Source organism: Bacillus rossius, chromosome 16 (assembly GCF_032445375.1).
Source record: "Bacillus rossius redtenbacheri isolate Brsri chromosome 16, Brsri_v3, whole genome shotgun sequence".
NCBI lineage: Eukaryota > Metazoa > Arthropoda > Insecta > Phasmatodea > Bacillidae > Bacillus > Bacillus rossius.
In genome coordinates, this window is record NC_086343.1 from 7,674,249 (window position 1) to 7,689,846 (window position 15,598).

General features: G+C 39.3%; 1 protein-coding gene across 8 annotated transcripts in view; it reads right to left on the minus strand.

Moving 5' to 3' along the window:
• Positions 1-5,008: 5,008 nt before the first annotated feature.
• Positions 5,009-15,598, minus strand: part of LOC134540263 (aryl hydrocarbon receptor nuclear translocator homolog) — a 286,817-nt gene continuing 276,227 nt past the window's right edge. For 7 of the 8 annotated variants that reach the window (XM_063382917.1, XM_063382914.1, XM_063382916.1 and 4 more), the window contains 4 exons: positions 15,142-15,284; positions 12,573-12,799; positions 8,836-8,968; positions 5,009-5,352 (listed from right to left, as the gene is read on the minus strand). In XM_063382917.1, coding sequence (XP_063238987.1) covers positions 5,126-5,352; positions 8,836-8,968; positions 12,573-12,799; positions 15,142-15,284 — 730 coding nt within the window. In that variant the 3' untranslated portion in view covers positions 5,009-5,125. The remainder of the gene's footprint in view (positions 5,353-8,835; positions 8,969-12,572; positions 12,800-15,141; positions 15,285-15,598) is intronic. The other variant, XM_063382911.1, reaches the window with a different exon arrangement.

A 15,598-nucleotide genomic window follows, 5' to 3' on the forward strand; every position in this document is an offset into this window, starting at 1 on the left:
TCATTTTCAATACATCACAAGTTGGATAGTTCACGAAAAATAACAATTTTTTTAAAATATTTGTCATTATACATGTATCTTTCAATACAAGTAATTCAGTTCATCTGCCCTCCATAATCACTCTGCCAGTTCAACACTCCCCCTCCCCTACCCAAAATGAGCACACAGGGGCATAAGCCCCTGTCTGCCCCCCTATAGTTACGTCCCTGTATATGAGGATATTGAAAAAGGCTGAAACACAAACTGCAATTTATCACACACTCAGAACACGTATCTTGCAAAGTTGCACATTAGAAGGAAAATATACTCGATGTGACTAAACAAGTATATTCAAGTTACCATCAAGCCCACATGCGAGGCACTATAAACACAACCAGGGTGTGTTCAACATGTAACAACAAAAAAAAAAAGGGAGAATGTCACACCAAGTAAGAAAATTAATTCCGGTAACTAAATGATACGTGCTTAGTGCATGTGTTGGAAACTCTGTTCAGTTGTAGATGGATACGTCTGTTCCTGGCACGGCAGGTTAAGAATGAAAATATTTTGGCCCAGCAAGATAGCACAACTGTTCTGGAGCACGAGGTGAAACTCTTACAACCAGCCCGGCCTAGAATCTCATCGCTTCACACTTTCTGTAGCAATTTACAGAGACAAGATTCTATGGTTTTATTTCTAGGCCATATTTGTGTTTTAAGCAGTAGAGTTCACTGTAATTAGGCTTCTGCAATCACTGATTTTCATTTTAATCGAATTTCAAATCAAATATCACAATACTTGCTAATATCAAATATTTTTTCTGATTGAATCTTAACATACAGTGAAATTTTCTTTTACACTTCGCAGTATTCCAAAAAAAAAAACTTGATCAAAAATACGGTAAAATAAGAGATGTATAAACATCAGGAAATAAAAAAAACTGGCAACCCATTTTCATAAACCAGTTATTTGAAAGTTGTTTTGTTGATCTGATTACATGCATAAAATAGAGTATTATTAATAATTTTAAATCATAGGCAATGATTATTAGTTACATATAAAACCAATATATGTAAATAATGTTGGAGAAAAAAATTGGATTGCCCTGCCGGGCTTGCCTGAAATGTAACAAAACACAGCATAATATAAACAGAAAAAAAAAATGGCTGTACAAAAAGAGAGCAGAAATATTATAAACAAAAATAAAATATGAGTGCAGCCCACCGACTAAAAGACAACCAAACTTAATGTTGGCTGGTAGGTTCCCCAAATGTTTGTGAGTACCTACAACAATTCCAGTCACTGACCTTCCATTTAGTATTTTTCAGTAAACACACAAAAGTTAAACCAATTATAAAAACCTAAACATAATGAGCAGTGTGAGAGATTACCCCAAAACAGCATCCCTAGTAAAGCCAAGTTACATGAGCAAAAAAAAAAATTAAAAATGCAGGCAATAAATATCTTTACAGCTAACTACGGAATAAACAAAGATAAAAATATGTTCCACGAATAAATATCACAAATATTGCTTCAATGTACCAAACATGAATAAAGGAGGGTTGCTGAACCGGTGCACCCAAAAGGAAAGAAGTATCACAAAAAGTAAAAAGAATTACTGATTCTCAAAACATTTACATAGAAAGTACACAATCGGGAGGGAGGGGGGGGGGAACCCCCTCAAATAATGTACAAGGTATTGAACAAATAACTGTAGTATATTATGTATGAAATAGCTCTACAGTTAAACAGTTATTCATGTAAACAAATAATAGAATACACACCTAAAACAGAAAATAAACAGGAGAGGACAAGAGAAAAAAGAAGTCAAACACAGCTAGAAATAATAAACATACAAATACTAGTTAAAAACATCCTGATGTATCAAAACACACATGGTATAAAATAAATATGATCTTCTGTTCAAAACAAATTTTTATTTCCAAAGCAATCATCGTAATCTTATACAGTAAACCAGATAAACTTGTTTTTGAACCATTAGAAATGTCATGAAAGCCAAATTGTTAAAACATGCAAGAATATACACATCCAACAATGTAAAACCATTCAGAATGGGAATAAAATAAATTTTAATTGCTATTTACTTGATGGTATTCCTTATACACAAGAATTGATAAAACATTTTAATCATCTGGAAAGTCTTAAGCAACAGTCATGGTTCAAGGATAGGTTTTATTTTATGTAAACTATTGATACTGAAACCAGGCCAGTGTGGTTTCCTAATTTTTTTTTTTTTGTCTTTTAAAATATCTGACCTGAAATTGACTTTTAAAATATTTGTTCGATTCTGGGTATTTTTCGTACCATTCTGTTACTCACGTAGTGATATGTTTGTCATGCAGGGAAGATAAACAAGCATTTTTTTTTTCAATGTGACCAACGTCTCACGATGTAATAATGCACAAAAAATGTTTTATTTTTAATTTTTCATAGCATATTAATGAAACAAATTTGAGTGGTATAAACAGTTGAAACACTATGACATCTTTGAGTTCCTTCAATATATGTACTGGTGGTACTGTTTTATTGCCGGTTGGAATGTTATGATTTCTGGCCATTTGTAAGTTAATGGCCAAATTACAATATAAACAAAGCATGCAAATGAAACAAATTACGTTAAAAAATTAAATACATTGAAACTGTAGACTATAAAGCACACATTACATTTGAATTGCAAGAAAAATATATAAACGAGTCCCAAAAATGCTGAACTATAAAAGTTTAATGTATTTTTTCTGTCAGAATTTTGACACCAACAAGATTTGAGGTTAATTTAAAAAATGCTTAAAAAAATAAAATTTTAGGCTAATGCAAAAAGTGTACACCTCTTTTCTGTGCTGTTGAATTGTTTTTAATAACCAAAAAATAACCCAGTTAACCTATTTAGTGTAGCATTGAGATTTATTTATTTTTGCTTTATATGAAGAAGAACCAGAACCGAGAACTGAGGTTCTTGATGTAAAACCGAACCGAACCAACAAATAAAAACTAGAACCACACAGTCCTGATTGAAACTAGAGTAGCAATCGTGAACTCCGAGAAACCCAACCATAATGAATGCGCAGAAGAGGATACTGCAGTTCCATTTAGAAATGGCAGTAACAAAACATTGCACTGAAAATCACAAACCACTTTGCAGAGGATCTGAAAAACAACGAAACAGCTCATTACTTGTCCGCGAGACACTCCCACCCATGCATCAAAATCCTCTTACCACTGTAAAATGGCTTGCTACTCTTAATTTCTGATTTAGTTGTTGAATCTCCTTGGATAAGGTGCAGCCCATATGATGATGGCTCTCAACAACATGAAAGAATAGGCTGCCACTAACAAACGAAAATGACTAGAGATACACAAATATTGATGATTGCAAAAAAAATACTGTCAATACCTGCCCCATTCATGACTGAAGCTGTTTACAACAAATTTTACAGGTTTGAGCAATCAAATTAAATATGACCACTGACAAAATTTTTTTTTTTAACAAAACTCTGTTTAGCCGGGTAACATTCTGGATGTGTATTAAAACTTTTGACAAGAGATATCTGATTCTAGAAAGTAATGAAGCACAAAAATAAGTACACATGGACTAAAAACTGATTTCGCATACATTGATAAGTCAACAAAATTACATATCAAAATAATTCTTAACATCTTTTGGGCAGAAAGTACTTTGCTTACAAATGAATGCACATGACGAAGAAGCAAAGATCACCAGAACATACCACTATAATGAAATGGCTACAAGGTTTCACTCACCCCATCACCATAACAGCAAGGTGTGGTACAAAATTAGAGTTGTTTGACATCCGAAAATACAGAAAAATTCTACAAACTTCACAAAATGGTATCAATCTATATAAGCATTAATATTAAAGATGAAGAATATAATTGCTACAGTTACTAATTAAACACTTATTTAAGATATGTTGTTCTTAATTGTTATCTGTATATATAAGAAGTGAAGAAATGGTTTCAAATTCTTCTTTTCCCAAAAAAAAAAAATTGAGTTTATTTTTTGTTTCAATCTATGTTCTTGCCAGTATTAATTTGATACATTTTCTATACAAAAAATAGCACTTGGGGTAGTTGGCAGTTCCCAAACCCACCCACACTATCCACTTGCACACGCTATGTCTTGAAGACACGTAGCAAAAAATTGTGTCACACACAAAATAAATGCTTGCAAAACACACGCTGGCACATCTTGGAGCGTAGCTCATTGTTCACAAATGTTCCTGCTGCTTCACACAAACGCGACTGAGGTACCACACCGATGGAGGCAAGACCGTAAGTGGCCAATTTGTCGATTTTAGTAATTAGCAAATCTAGTGAAAAACTACATTTCTTTGTGCTTTCCTTTAAAATAGTTTGCTGCAATTGCACAAAAAAAAAAACACCACAGAACTTGACATAAACATAGATATTTAATCTCTGCCTTTACATGTAAAAATTTTAAGGTAATTCCACGCTCCTGGAGTAATAATTACAAAAGGTCCAAGCCAACAGTTGATTGCATTTTTAATCTCACGATTTGTAAAATTTTCACGAGCCCCGAAAAATCTGAACGAGTTAGGCAAAATAAATACAATGTCGACCAACTATTGTTAAAAATAATTTAACCAAACTTATATGAGCACACAGTTTCGCCCGAACTAACCATGTTCGAAATGGGTCCACAATTAATGGGTGTCAAATACTATCAGGTTGATCAACGACACCTCCATACATATATTATGTAATACAGTACAATTTTAAGTTTTAAATTTGTTGTTATGAAATTATCTATGGCAAGAAAATATACACATTAAGTCTATACTAATAATGATGCTTCCGTGGCACTAAAAGCCTGAATTCATAATAAAAAAAATAAAAAATCCTAGCACAAACCGCTCAATTGGTACGTAGATAATTTTTGGATTGAAAAGTGCGGACTGCAAATGAAGATAAAATTTATCTGAAGTGTCTGACATTGTGGTGTTTCCTTACATCCCCACCTGTTACCGTCGGTGATGCAGGGTCAAGGCTCACTGCAACGAGACTAACCTCGCCACACTGATTAGAAATGTAAAAGAGGACTAGCCACCGCAGGGAGCGGGTGTGGTACCCCGGCCTAGCGAGACGCTCAGTCGAAGCTGGCGTTGAACATGTTGAGCTCGTCGAAGGAGGTCGCCCCTCCCTGGTCCAGCATCTGCAGCATGTCGGACAGCTCCTGCTGCTGCGGGGGGGCCCCCGGGGGCTGCTGGCCCGCGGCGCCCGTCACCGGGGGCACCGCCCCGCCCGCGCCGGCCGAGCCACTCGAGCCGGGCCCCGAGTCCGACGCCTGGCTGGCGCCCTGCCAGGCCCACATGCCTGCAACACAGCGCCCGGCGCCCGGCGACCCGCATCACACCTCCGCCTCTGTCCCCGTAACAACCCACCTCGCTCCCCCTTTACCATCACCAAAACCACACCCTCTCACACTCTACATCACCAAAACCACACCATCTCACACTCTACATCACCGAAACCACACCCTCTCACACTCTACATTACCGAAACCACACCCTCTCACACTCTACAACACCGAAACCACACCCTCTCACACTCTACATCACCAAAACCACCCCCTCTCACACACTACATCACAAAAACCACCCCCTCACACACACTACATCACAAAAACCACACCCTCTTGCACTCTACAACACAAAAACCACACCCTCTCACACTCTACATCATCAAAACCACACCCTCTCACACACTACATCACAAAAACCACACCCTCTCACACTCTACAACACAAAAACCACACCGTCTCACACTCTACATCATCAAAACCACACCCTCTCACACTCTACATCATCAAAACCACACCATCTCACACTCTACATCACCAAAACCACCCCATCTCACACTCTACATCGCCAAAACCACTCACTCTCACTCTACATCACCAAAACCACCCCCTCTCACACACTACATCACAAAAACCACACCCTCTCACACTCTACATCATCAAAACCACACCCTCTCACACTCTACAACACAAAAACCACCCCCTCACACACACTACATCACCAAAACCACACCCTCTCACACTCTACAACACCGAAACCACACCCTCTCACACTCTACATCACCAAAACCACCCCCTCTCACACACTACATCACAAAAACCACCCCCTCACACACACTACATCACAAAAACCACACCCTCTCGCACTCTACAACACAAAAACCACACCCTCTCACACTCTACATCATCAAAACCACACCCTCTCACACACTACATCACAAAAACCACACCCTCTCACACTCTACAACACAAAAACCACACCGTCTCACACTCTACATCATCAAAACCACACCCTCTCACACTCTACATCATCAAAACCACACCATCTCACACTCTACATCACCAAAACCACCCCATCTCACACTCTACATCGCCAAAACCACTCACTCTCACTCTACATCACCAAAACCACCCCCTCTCACACACTACAACACAAAAACCACACCCTCTCACACTCTACATCATCAAAACCACACCCTCTCACACTCTACATCATCAAAACCACACCATCTCACACTCTACATCATCAAAACCACACCCTCTCACACTCTACATCACCAAAACCACATCCTCTATCACTCTACATCACCAAAACCACCCCCTCTCACATGCTCCATCACCAAAACCACCCCCGATCACACTCTACATCATCAAAACCACACCATCTCACACTCTACATCACCAAAACCACCCCATCTCACACTCTGCATCGCCAAAACCACTCACTCTCACACTCTACATCACCAAAACCACCCCCTCTCACACACTACATCACAAAAACCACACCCTCTCACACTCTACAACACAAAAACCACACCCTCTCACACTCTACATCACCAAAACCACACCCTCTCACACTCTACATCATCAAAACCACACCATCTCACACTCTACATCATCAAAACCACACCCTCTCACACTCTACATCACCAAAACCACATCCTCTCACACTCTACATCACCAAAACCACCCCCTCTCACATGCTCCATCACCAAAACCACCCCCTCTCACACACTACATCACAAAAACCACACCCTCTCACACTCTACAACACAAAAACCACACCCTCTCACACTCTACATCATCAAAACCACACCCTCTCACACTCTACATCATCAAAACCACACCATCTCACACTCTACATCACCAAAACCACACCCTCTCACACTCTACATCACCAAAACCACCCCCTCTCACACACTACATCACCAAAACCACCCCCTCTCACACACTACATCACAAAAACCACACCCTCTCACACTCTACAACACAAAAACCACACCCTCTCACACTCTACATCATCAAAACCACACCCTATCACACTCTACATCATCAAAACCACACCATCTCACACTCTACATCATCAAAACCACACCCTCTCACACTCTACATCACCAAAACCACATCCTCTATCACTCTACATCACCAAAACCACCCCCTCTCACATGCTCCATCACCAAAACCACCCCCGATCACACAGTTACTTATCAGTTTATCGGTGTGAAAATTAAAATTTCAAGTATAAAAATAAAACTAATAATTTCTCATTCATACTAAATTCAATATTAAATACATACACTATAAAATAATGAATATTCAACTGTACTATGAAGTTTAGTGATACTGTTGTGCACAGTTAACAGCAGAATGGCTAAAGTCCAGATGGCAAAACAATTCAAAACAAGCAAACGATAACCATTAGCATGAAACATCCATGGCAACAAACTGTGTTTTTGTAGCATAGAGCTTTCCGGTATTCGTCTCTAGCATGTAAGATTACAAACTGTTTTCTGTTGGTCAGAAATTTTTATGTTGAACTTTACTGAATAATCAGAGTCAACTTTTTGCAGCCATGACCAAAAACAAATTATTAAGAAAAGTGTTTTGTTATGTTCTTAAAAATGGTTACATATGAAATCATAGTGAGAGTACCACCATTATGTTTAATTATCACAAGTGAAGATCATATGTACCATATTGAGCTGAACATAAGACAGAAATTTTCCCCCAAATGTATAAAGAAAAATGCACATCCTCGCTTATATGCGTGCATTTCAGAAAATTTTCAAATTCTATAACAGAGCAAAATTCTTACTTATAAAGAAAAATTACAAATTCGTAACATTATGATTTTTGTGACGCTACCTGTAAAATAATTTGTGTACAAACTACATGTGACCCGCAGGTACCTATTAAGTACATTAGAGCATTTGACGACAATTTTTTTTTTTTTATAATTTTTTATCTGCTAAATATCTTTTTTCCAAATTTGAAATTGGAAAGCAAAGTTTCACCTTAGATTCGAGACAATACTGTTACGTTGCCTGGTCAGAAACTAGTGTTCTCTAATGAAATGGTTAGGTACATTCAGGGGCGTAGGAACCGGGGAGGGACAGGGGGGACGTGTCCCCCTGAACTTTTTGGGTGGAGGGGACTGACTGTCCCCCCCAACTTTCTAGACTGTGATATTTTTATTTTATAATATTATTCTACCCAACTTTATTTGTAATTTCTTCACTCTCAAATTTTATCTTAAGCAAACAATAATGATTTTAACATTGATTTATCCAATGGTTAGATACAAAAACTGCTTAAAAAGCGCTATTTTGCACTTTTAAAATCAAAATTTTCCGGTGGAGGACCTCCGGACCCCCGTCTTAGTAAGAGGGGAAAGGGTTTACATGACATGAAAATCATTATTTGTCCCCCCCAACTTTATGAACACAGCTACGCCAATGGGTGCATTACGTGGCTAAGCGGGGCAGCGTACTACTCACCGGCGTTGCCCGGAGCAGAGGTGGTGGCGTGGTAGGCGGCCGCCCGGGCCCCCCCGCTCAGCTGGGTGTAGGTGGGACCGCTCGGAGACCGCGAGGGGCTCAGCTGGCTGTACTGGTAGCCCTCCGTCACCGGCTGCCAGCGTCCACAGGCAACACAACCGCAGGAGTCAACAACCACCCGTGGCCCGGCCAGCGTCCTGCCGCGGCTCACTCGGGGGCCGAGGGACAAAACACAACCCGGTCCGGGAATCCGAACCCGGGGACCCCTCGGCCCATCCGCCGGGGAAGAAGTCGGGACACACGTCAAAAAATACACACGAGCAAAGAATGCAGTGCCACAATAACGCAACCCACATGCAAGCGTGATTGCAACCCACACGTAGACACTTACGTATTCCCAAAAATTTCCTCAGCAAGTGTGTCCGTATAAACCTGTAATATTCAGGCCTGCGCGAAAAATGTGAACTTTCGAATACAGATACGAATAATAAAACTATTAGTTTTTGATTTGATCTCGAATACTAACACTTCGAAATAACGAATATTCGTTAGCTTACGAATACTTGGCACAGCATACCTCGTGAGTTTGTCATTCACCAACGTTCACTGATGAGATTAAGTCATCTGTGCGATATAAATACTTTTTTTTTTTATGTTTAATGGAACTTCATGATCAAAAAACATGAACAATAAGTGATGTTTCAAAACATGGCATATTTGTCATTTCAAACTTGGAAATAATACATATTATTTGTATTCTTTTTGTCACATATCAAAAGTAGAAAAAAAATAAACTAACGTCAACAACCATGGACTATAACACCGCAAAACATGGACAATCCATTGAGATGGGTCTTAAAATTTTGCTGCGCAAAATTCAGTGCAATCACAAAGTAACAACTTCAAACCAGCAAAATGTATTTGTACACAAAGCAGACGTGATTTGATTAGAAACAGACGTGACGAGAACTGCGTAATACTATTTCTCGTAACGCTCACAATCTCACGCAGGGCTGTGCACATCACACAATGCTCAAAAAAAGGAAGCGGTGCTTAAGTATGCACAGCGGGAAGAAACACCATGCAGCACTCTGGAAATGAAAACTGTAAAGTATTATTTTTCTCTCTCCCTGGAGCGTACCACGACACTGCAGGCAGACTGATCCTGACAAGCGGGTTCCAAGCTAACATCCAGCGAAGGAACCACAGCGCGCCATTTTCCACAAAATTCCATGTACGTGGACACAAGGCTTAACTGTTGTGGAAAAACCATCACGTGTTAGCAAAAATTATGTACTTCAAAAACCAACCATCCCACAAAAAAAATTTACAGACAATATCAGTGATTCCCCAATTATACATTTTAATTCTATTCTTATTTTCCTTCGGTAACAAAACACAACACGAGAAAACTAGAGTAGGAATTGGCTCATGACAAGGAAACACAATCGAGGAAACCACTGAAAACCAAAACCAATTTAGTTGAAGGGTTTTCAAGTGACATCCTTACAAATAGTCTGTTGGTTCTGTATCATTCTCAACGCTGCTAGAGACAGCAAATAAGTCTGTGTTGTTTTGTGTTAAACAATGAACAATTATAAAATTAGAATATAGTAAAGCTAGTGCGTGCTAACTTCTACACTACTATAATAAAACTATAGAACCGTTGTGTCTGTATGATGAAAACATTTGCCAAAAACTGATTGCGGGTGATGTAGGGAGTGTAATAGAATACAATGAGACTATTTTTAAAAACTTTGTTTGTTTGTCTGTTTGAACACCCTAATCTCCAAAACTACCAGACAAATTTTCATGGAGTTTTCACAGGTAACTTAAGCATAGCTTGAGGGTAATATAGGCTTTATTTCATAAAAATCGGTTCACGGAAAAAAAGATCTTTATTTAAAGTTTTATTAGTCTGGTCAGCTTAGTACAGTACGAAGAAAAATCAAAAAATAGCACTTCATTAGTTGCTTTTTAAAAGGCACTCACAGAAATATTCGGATAATTAACTCCAGTGACACGATCATCACAGCGTAGTACACCAAAGAACCAATAGATGGTGCTGTTCATTTTTTTTTTTACCTCAGTGACAGAATTAATTGCCACAATCTCATTATTATGAATACAAACTAACATTGAATTTACTTGGCTAGGAAAAACAAATTTTTGAGTTTGCTTTGTGATTTGGGTGTCTACTTATTACATTTTTATTTTGTTCTGTTTACAAATAAAAATGCCTAGAAAATGGTTGTGTCTTTCTCAATGTTTACCTCAGTGACTTGAACATCACAGTGTAGTACACCAAAGAACAATAGATGGTGCTGTTAGATTTTTTTTACTTCAGTGACAGATTTATTTTTGGAAGTCAGAATTAAGTGCTGAAATCTTATTTTTACGTATATAATCTAACATTGAATGTACTTGGCTTTAACAGTAAAATTTAGATATGAAAATATTTTGGCAAAAAAAAAACTTATGAACACAAAAAGTATAATATTTTTTTCTCCATTGCTTGAAAAGGTCTGTAGGATTAGTAGTTCCATATACACTATTTCCTGTTTTGATAGTTGAGAAACTTAATACATCAACATCAAACTTTAATTAAAAATGATAAAAACCAAGCTAGTCAAAATGCAAAACTAAACTAGCTTGGTTCTTTGACATAGAATTTTAAAAAAATGTTTAGCTGCACTATTTTATTAATTTAATATTTATAACTTTCTCAGAACTAAAGAAAATAGCAGAAGAATACTGAATGTTTCAGTTGCAGTTTTTGTTTTGTTTAGCTTACTCTCATCAATGTATTGTACTCATATGGTTTCATGTACACATTTTAAGCATCTTACCATGAATTTTTGAACTGTTGAACAGCATTACTGTGCTTGATATGTAGTTATTTTTTTACACGAGTTTTGGTTTTAATTACGATTAAGATGAAATCAACTGTTATTAATTACTAAATTTGTTTTTTTTTTTTTTTTGTAAAACCATAAAATATTATTAATGTTCGCAGGCGTTCATGGCCATCGTCTGAAGCAGTTTGGCTTCTGGGTTATAGCCGTGTCCTCGGCGGATAATTCACAGACGTTTTCGGTCAACTTTGTGGTCACTCCCTGATGATGGCGACTGCAACTTCGACCGAAATGTCGGTGCAATTATTCGCAGAGGACGCGGCGGCCACAACCCGGAAGCCAAGCTACTTCATAAAATACTATCTCTTTGAACCAGTAATGGCTCGAGAATGATGAAAATCTACGTGGCACGCAGGACGGAGCCTTAAGAGGCCAGTCCAGTGTTTCAGGGGCACTACGCAACCCGCGTTAACCTCATAACATTCAATGCTATTTTCATTTCGCTCATAACTAATCGACTAATACGGATTTCGAAATTACGCTCGCTTGATATGCAAGACAGCGATGCTCTTATCAAAGCCCCTCTTTCTTCAAAAATGTGCATAAATTATGGTTTTATACTAATCTTTACTAACATGCATAAGTGTATTGTCTAGGTTTGAACCATAATTTATGCACGTTTTTGAAGAAAGGGGCTTTGATGAGAGCATCGTTGTGTTGCATACCAAGCAAGCGGAATTTCGAAATCTGTATTAGTTGATTAGTTACAAGCAGAATGAAAATAGCACTGAGTGTTGTGAGGTCAACGCGGGTTGTGTGGTGGCCCTGAAACACTGGACTGGCCTCTCGAGCCCCGGACTGGCGCGCACGGCTCCCGCCCACCTGTCTCAGCGTCCAGGCCGCCTGGGCCGGCGTGGGGCTCGTGGTGGCCGTCTTGCTGATCCGGCCGAGGACGGACCCCGCGCCCGCCTGCCCGCCCGCCGGCGAGCCGTAGCCAATCGGGGAGTGCGTGGGGTCGTAGCCGCTGTACACGTTCTGCGTGCTGTTGGGCCGCGTCTGGGGCTGGCTTCCTGCAAGCCCCGCGCGTTTCACCGGCCGTTCGCACGAGTCTGCACGGAAATTCCCCCTTAAGAACCGTCTACAATAGCAATGTCCTAAACTGTGTCCGAAGGACACTCGTCGCTGATTGGTCCACGTGTGACCCTCCGACGTCACGCGTCAAGTGGGCGGAGGTCCGAACCTACCTGGTCCGAAGACATTCAATTTGAACATTTTTCCCAACCTGTGTACTTCGGACACAGAAAAAAGAACAGAACACTCACGATATTCGAATTTCCGGTTCCCGTTTGGAAACGTGGTGTTTGTTTTTTGTTATTGAAGGAAATGGAATATATAATATTGAACTCCCACAACTTTCATAAGTTCAATCTCAAACTACAAAGCATCGAAACAATAAACTAAAACATTTGGTTTGGCACATTTACTGCGCTCTGGTGACAACTTTAGAAATCAATACATTCGGACATCGGACATCGCAATTGTGAACAGGGCAGTTTTCGGTGAGACAATGTGACGTCACTCACATTCGGATAAGGACACGGACCACACACAGGTTCGGACTATTGCAGACGGGCTCTTACTTTCCCACGACCGAAACAACAAAGTCCACCGACTTTTCGACGCGTGAAACAGCTTAGCTCTTAGGTACACGACGATTGGTACAAGTAATTTTGTGCATGGACCAGAAATTTGTCCCCAAACATGGTACTGCTATCTGCAAAAGTCTCAAAAATATTGAAAATATGGCAGACAAGTGTGATTCATCCGCATACGTTAACTTTTGCGAACATCGGGGGATGTACTAAGCATATTGGTGTGCTAAACTCCAGTTAATAATAGTTCAAATATCCCTTAATACTTTACGTTATAATTTACAGTCATAAAAAAAAATAAGTAAACTTGCAAAATACGCATTGCAATTTTGACGATCCTTGGTTACCACTGAAATGTAGCGCAGTGTTCATCATACTGTAGACGTAGAGACACAAGAAATTGTTGGCCTAAATATATTTGATGCAATGACGAATAAAAGAATTTCCTGAATTTTGTAATTTAAGGGGAAAAAAACACACACACGCACACACACAACCGTGAGATGAGAGGCGAGTTTGTCAGGCCACTTTTGCCATGTGCCACGATTGGCTGGTAATTTTTTAAGGTAGATTTGTGATTGGTTAAAAGTGAGGTTGGTCACCAGACCACATGATTTTTTTCTTAAAATGTAATCATTGTAAAAAAAAATGCCTTGCTATGAGGGGGTCTTGCAGGCTAAGTAAGTTTGTTTCATTATCAGGTGCTTGCATGTGCTGGTATCTTGGAAAGGGGGGTAACAGAAAAACTACTCTCAATAGTACTTGGAAACTTATCAAATTTAAATTTTTTTTTTGTTGAATTTATTGCACACTGAAGTCTGTCATGCCTGAAGACCAAAAACAGAGGTAACGTAGGTGAATTGTGTAAGTAAATAAAATAGTACAAAAAGTGTCACAAGATTATTTAAGGCTAATTATGCTCATTTTATGACAGAAAAATGTATGTATGTAAGTATATATATTCAGACTTCTTAAGGTTTACCTTCTGCTTAAATTTCCATAATTTTATTTGGAAAGAAGGTAAAATTTGGAATTGGAATCGAAACCGGAATCAAGGGAAACTGTGGAATTTGAATCAGAATCGAAATCAAAGAAATATAGAATCGACCCATTCTATATATTTTTATAGAAATAATTTTAAAACCCTTTGAACTCCTATGTCGAGCATGGTTCGCCATTCTTAATTTCCTGTTCCAATCCCTTGTTGAAAATCTGGCTCTCCTGTCCCTTGGAATCACATTATATAGAACATTATCTTTGAAAGATTTGAGCAATGGGAGTGCATGACTTGATGTAGGCTTATGGACATACGCCATTGCTTAGCACATGTATGTCTGTAGAAGAAAAAATTACAAACAACACAAATGACAAAAAAATACAAATTAAGCAAAAAAATTGCTGTTGTCAGGATTTAACGCCACACAATACTCCACTTTTGTAGTTAATCTTCTACAGACATACATGTGCTAAGCAATGGTGTATGTCCATAAGCCTACATCAAGTCATTATATGTCAATTTCACACAATTCAAGAAATTGGAGAGCTATACATTGAAAAAATAATCGAGCAGGATTTTAAATACTGCAAACCAGGTTCAAAATAGGAGTTCAAAGCAAACAAGTTCCCTGTTCTGTATTCTAACTAGGGCTGTTCTGCTACCAAATACTGGTACATCATATCAGCAGATATTTAGCTTTTGGCAGTTGCCAAGGTATCAGTAAAGATATCAGTGAAAAAAATTGATACAAGGTGTCATCTCGCTCGGAGCCACGGATGTTCCCCGGGCCGGAGGCGCTCACCCTGTATGTGCGCGGAAGCGGCGATCATGTGCGGGTACACTGCGTCCCTCCGCTGCAGGCTGTAGTCCAGGCCCGGCTGCTGGTAGGCCACCGGCTCCGCGGCGTCTGCCCCCCCGCCGCTGTCCGGCTGCGTGTGGAGGGACCTGCCACACACCGGCGACGCCACCACCGATCACCCGACGCTCCGCACGCACGCCCACACACACACACAGTCGCACACGTCTTTCAGGGCCCCGTGCGTGTCTCGCGGAAACAAAGATTCCCGAGACTGGCTGAAAGTTAAAAACACTGTAGTAGCATCCAGTGGCGTAGCCAGGATTAGTGTTTGGGGGGTGGGGGTTCTCCCCCGGGGAAATTTGGATTATAAGGTTTGAAATAGTGCTATTTTAGCAGTTTTCGGTACTTAAATTTAAATGTTGTAATGTTAAAATTTTTTTATTAATTTTAATATGAAATT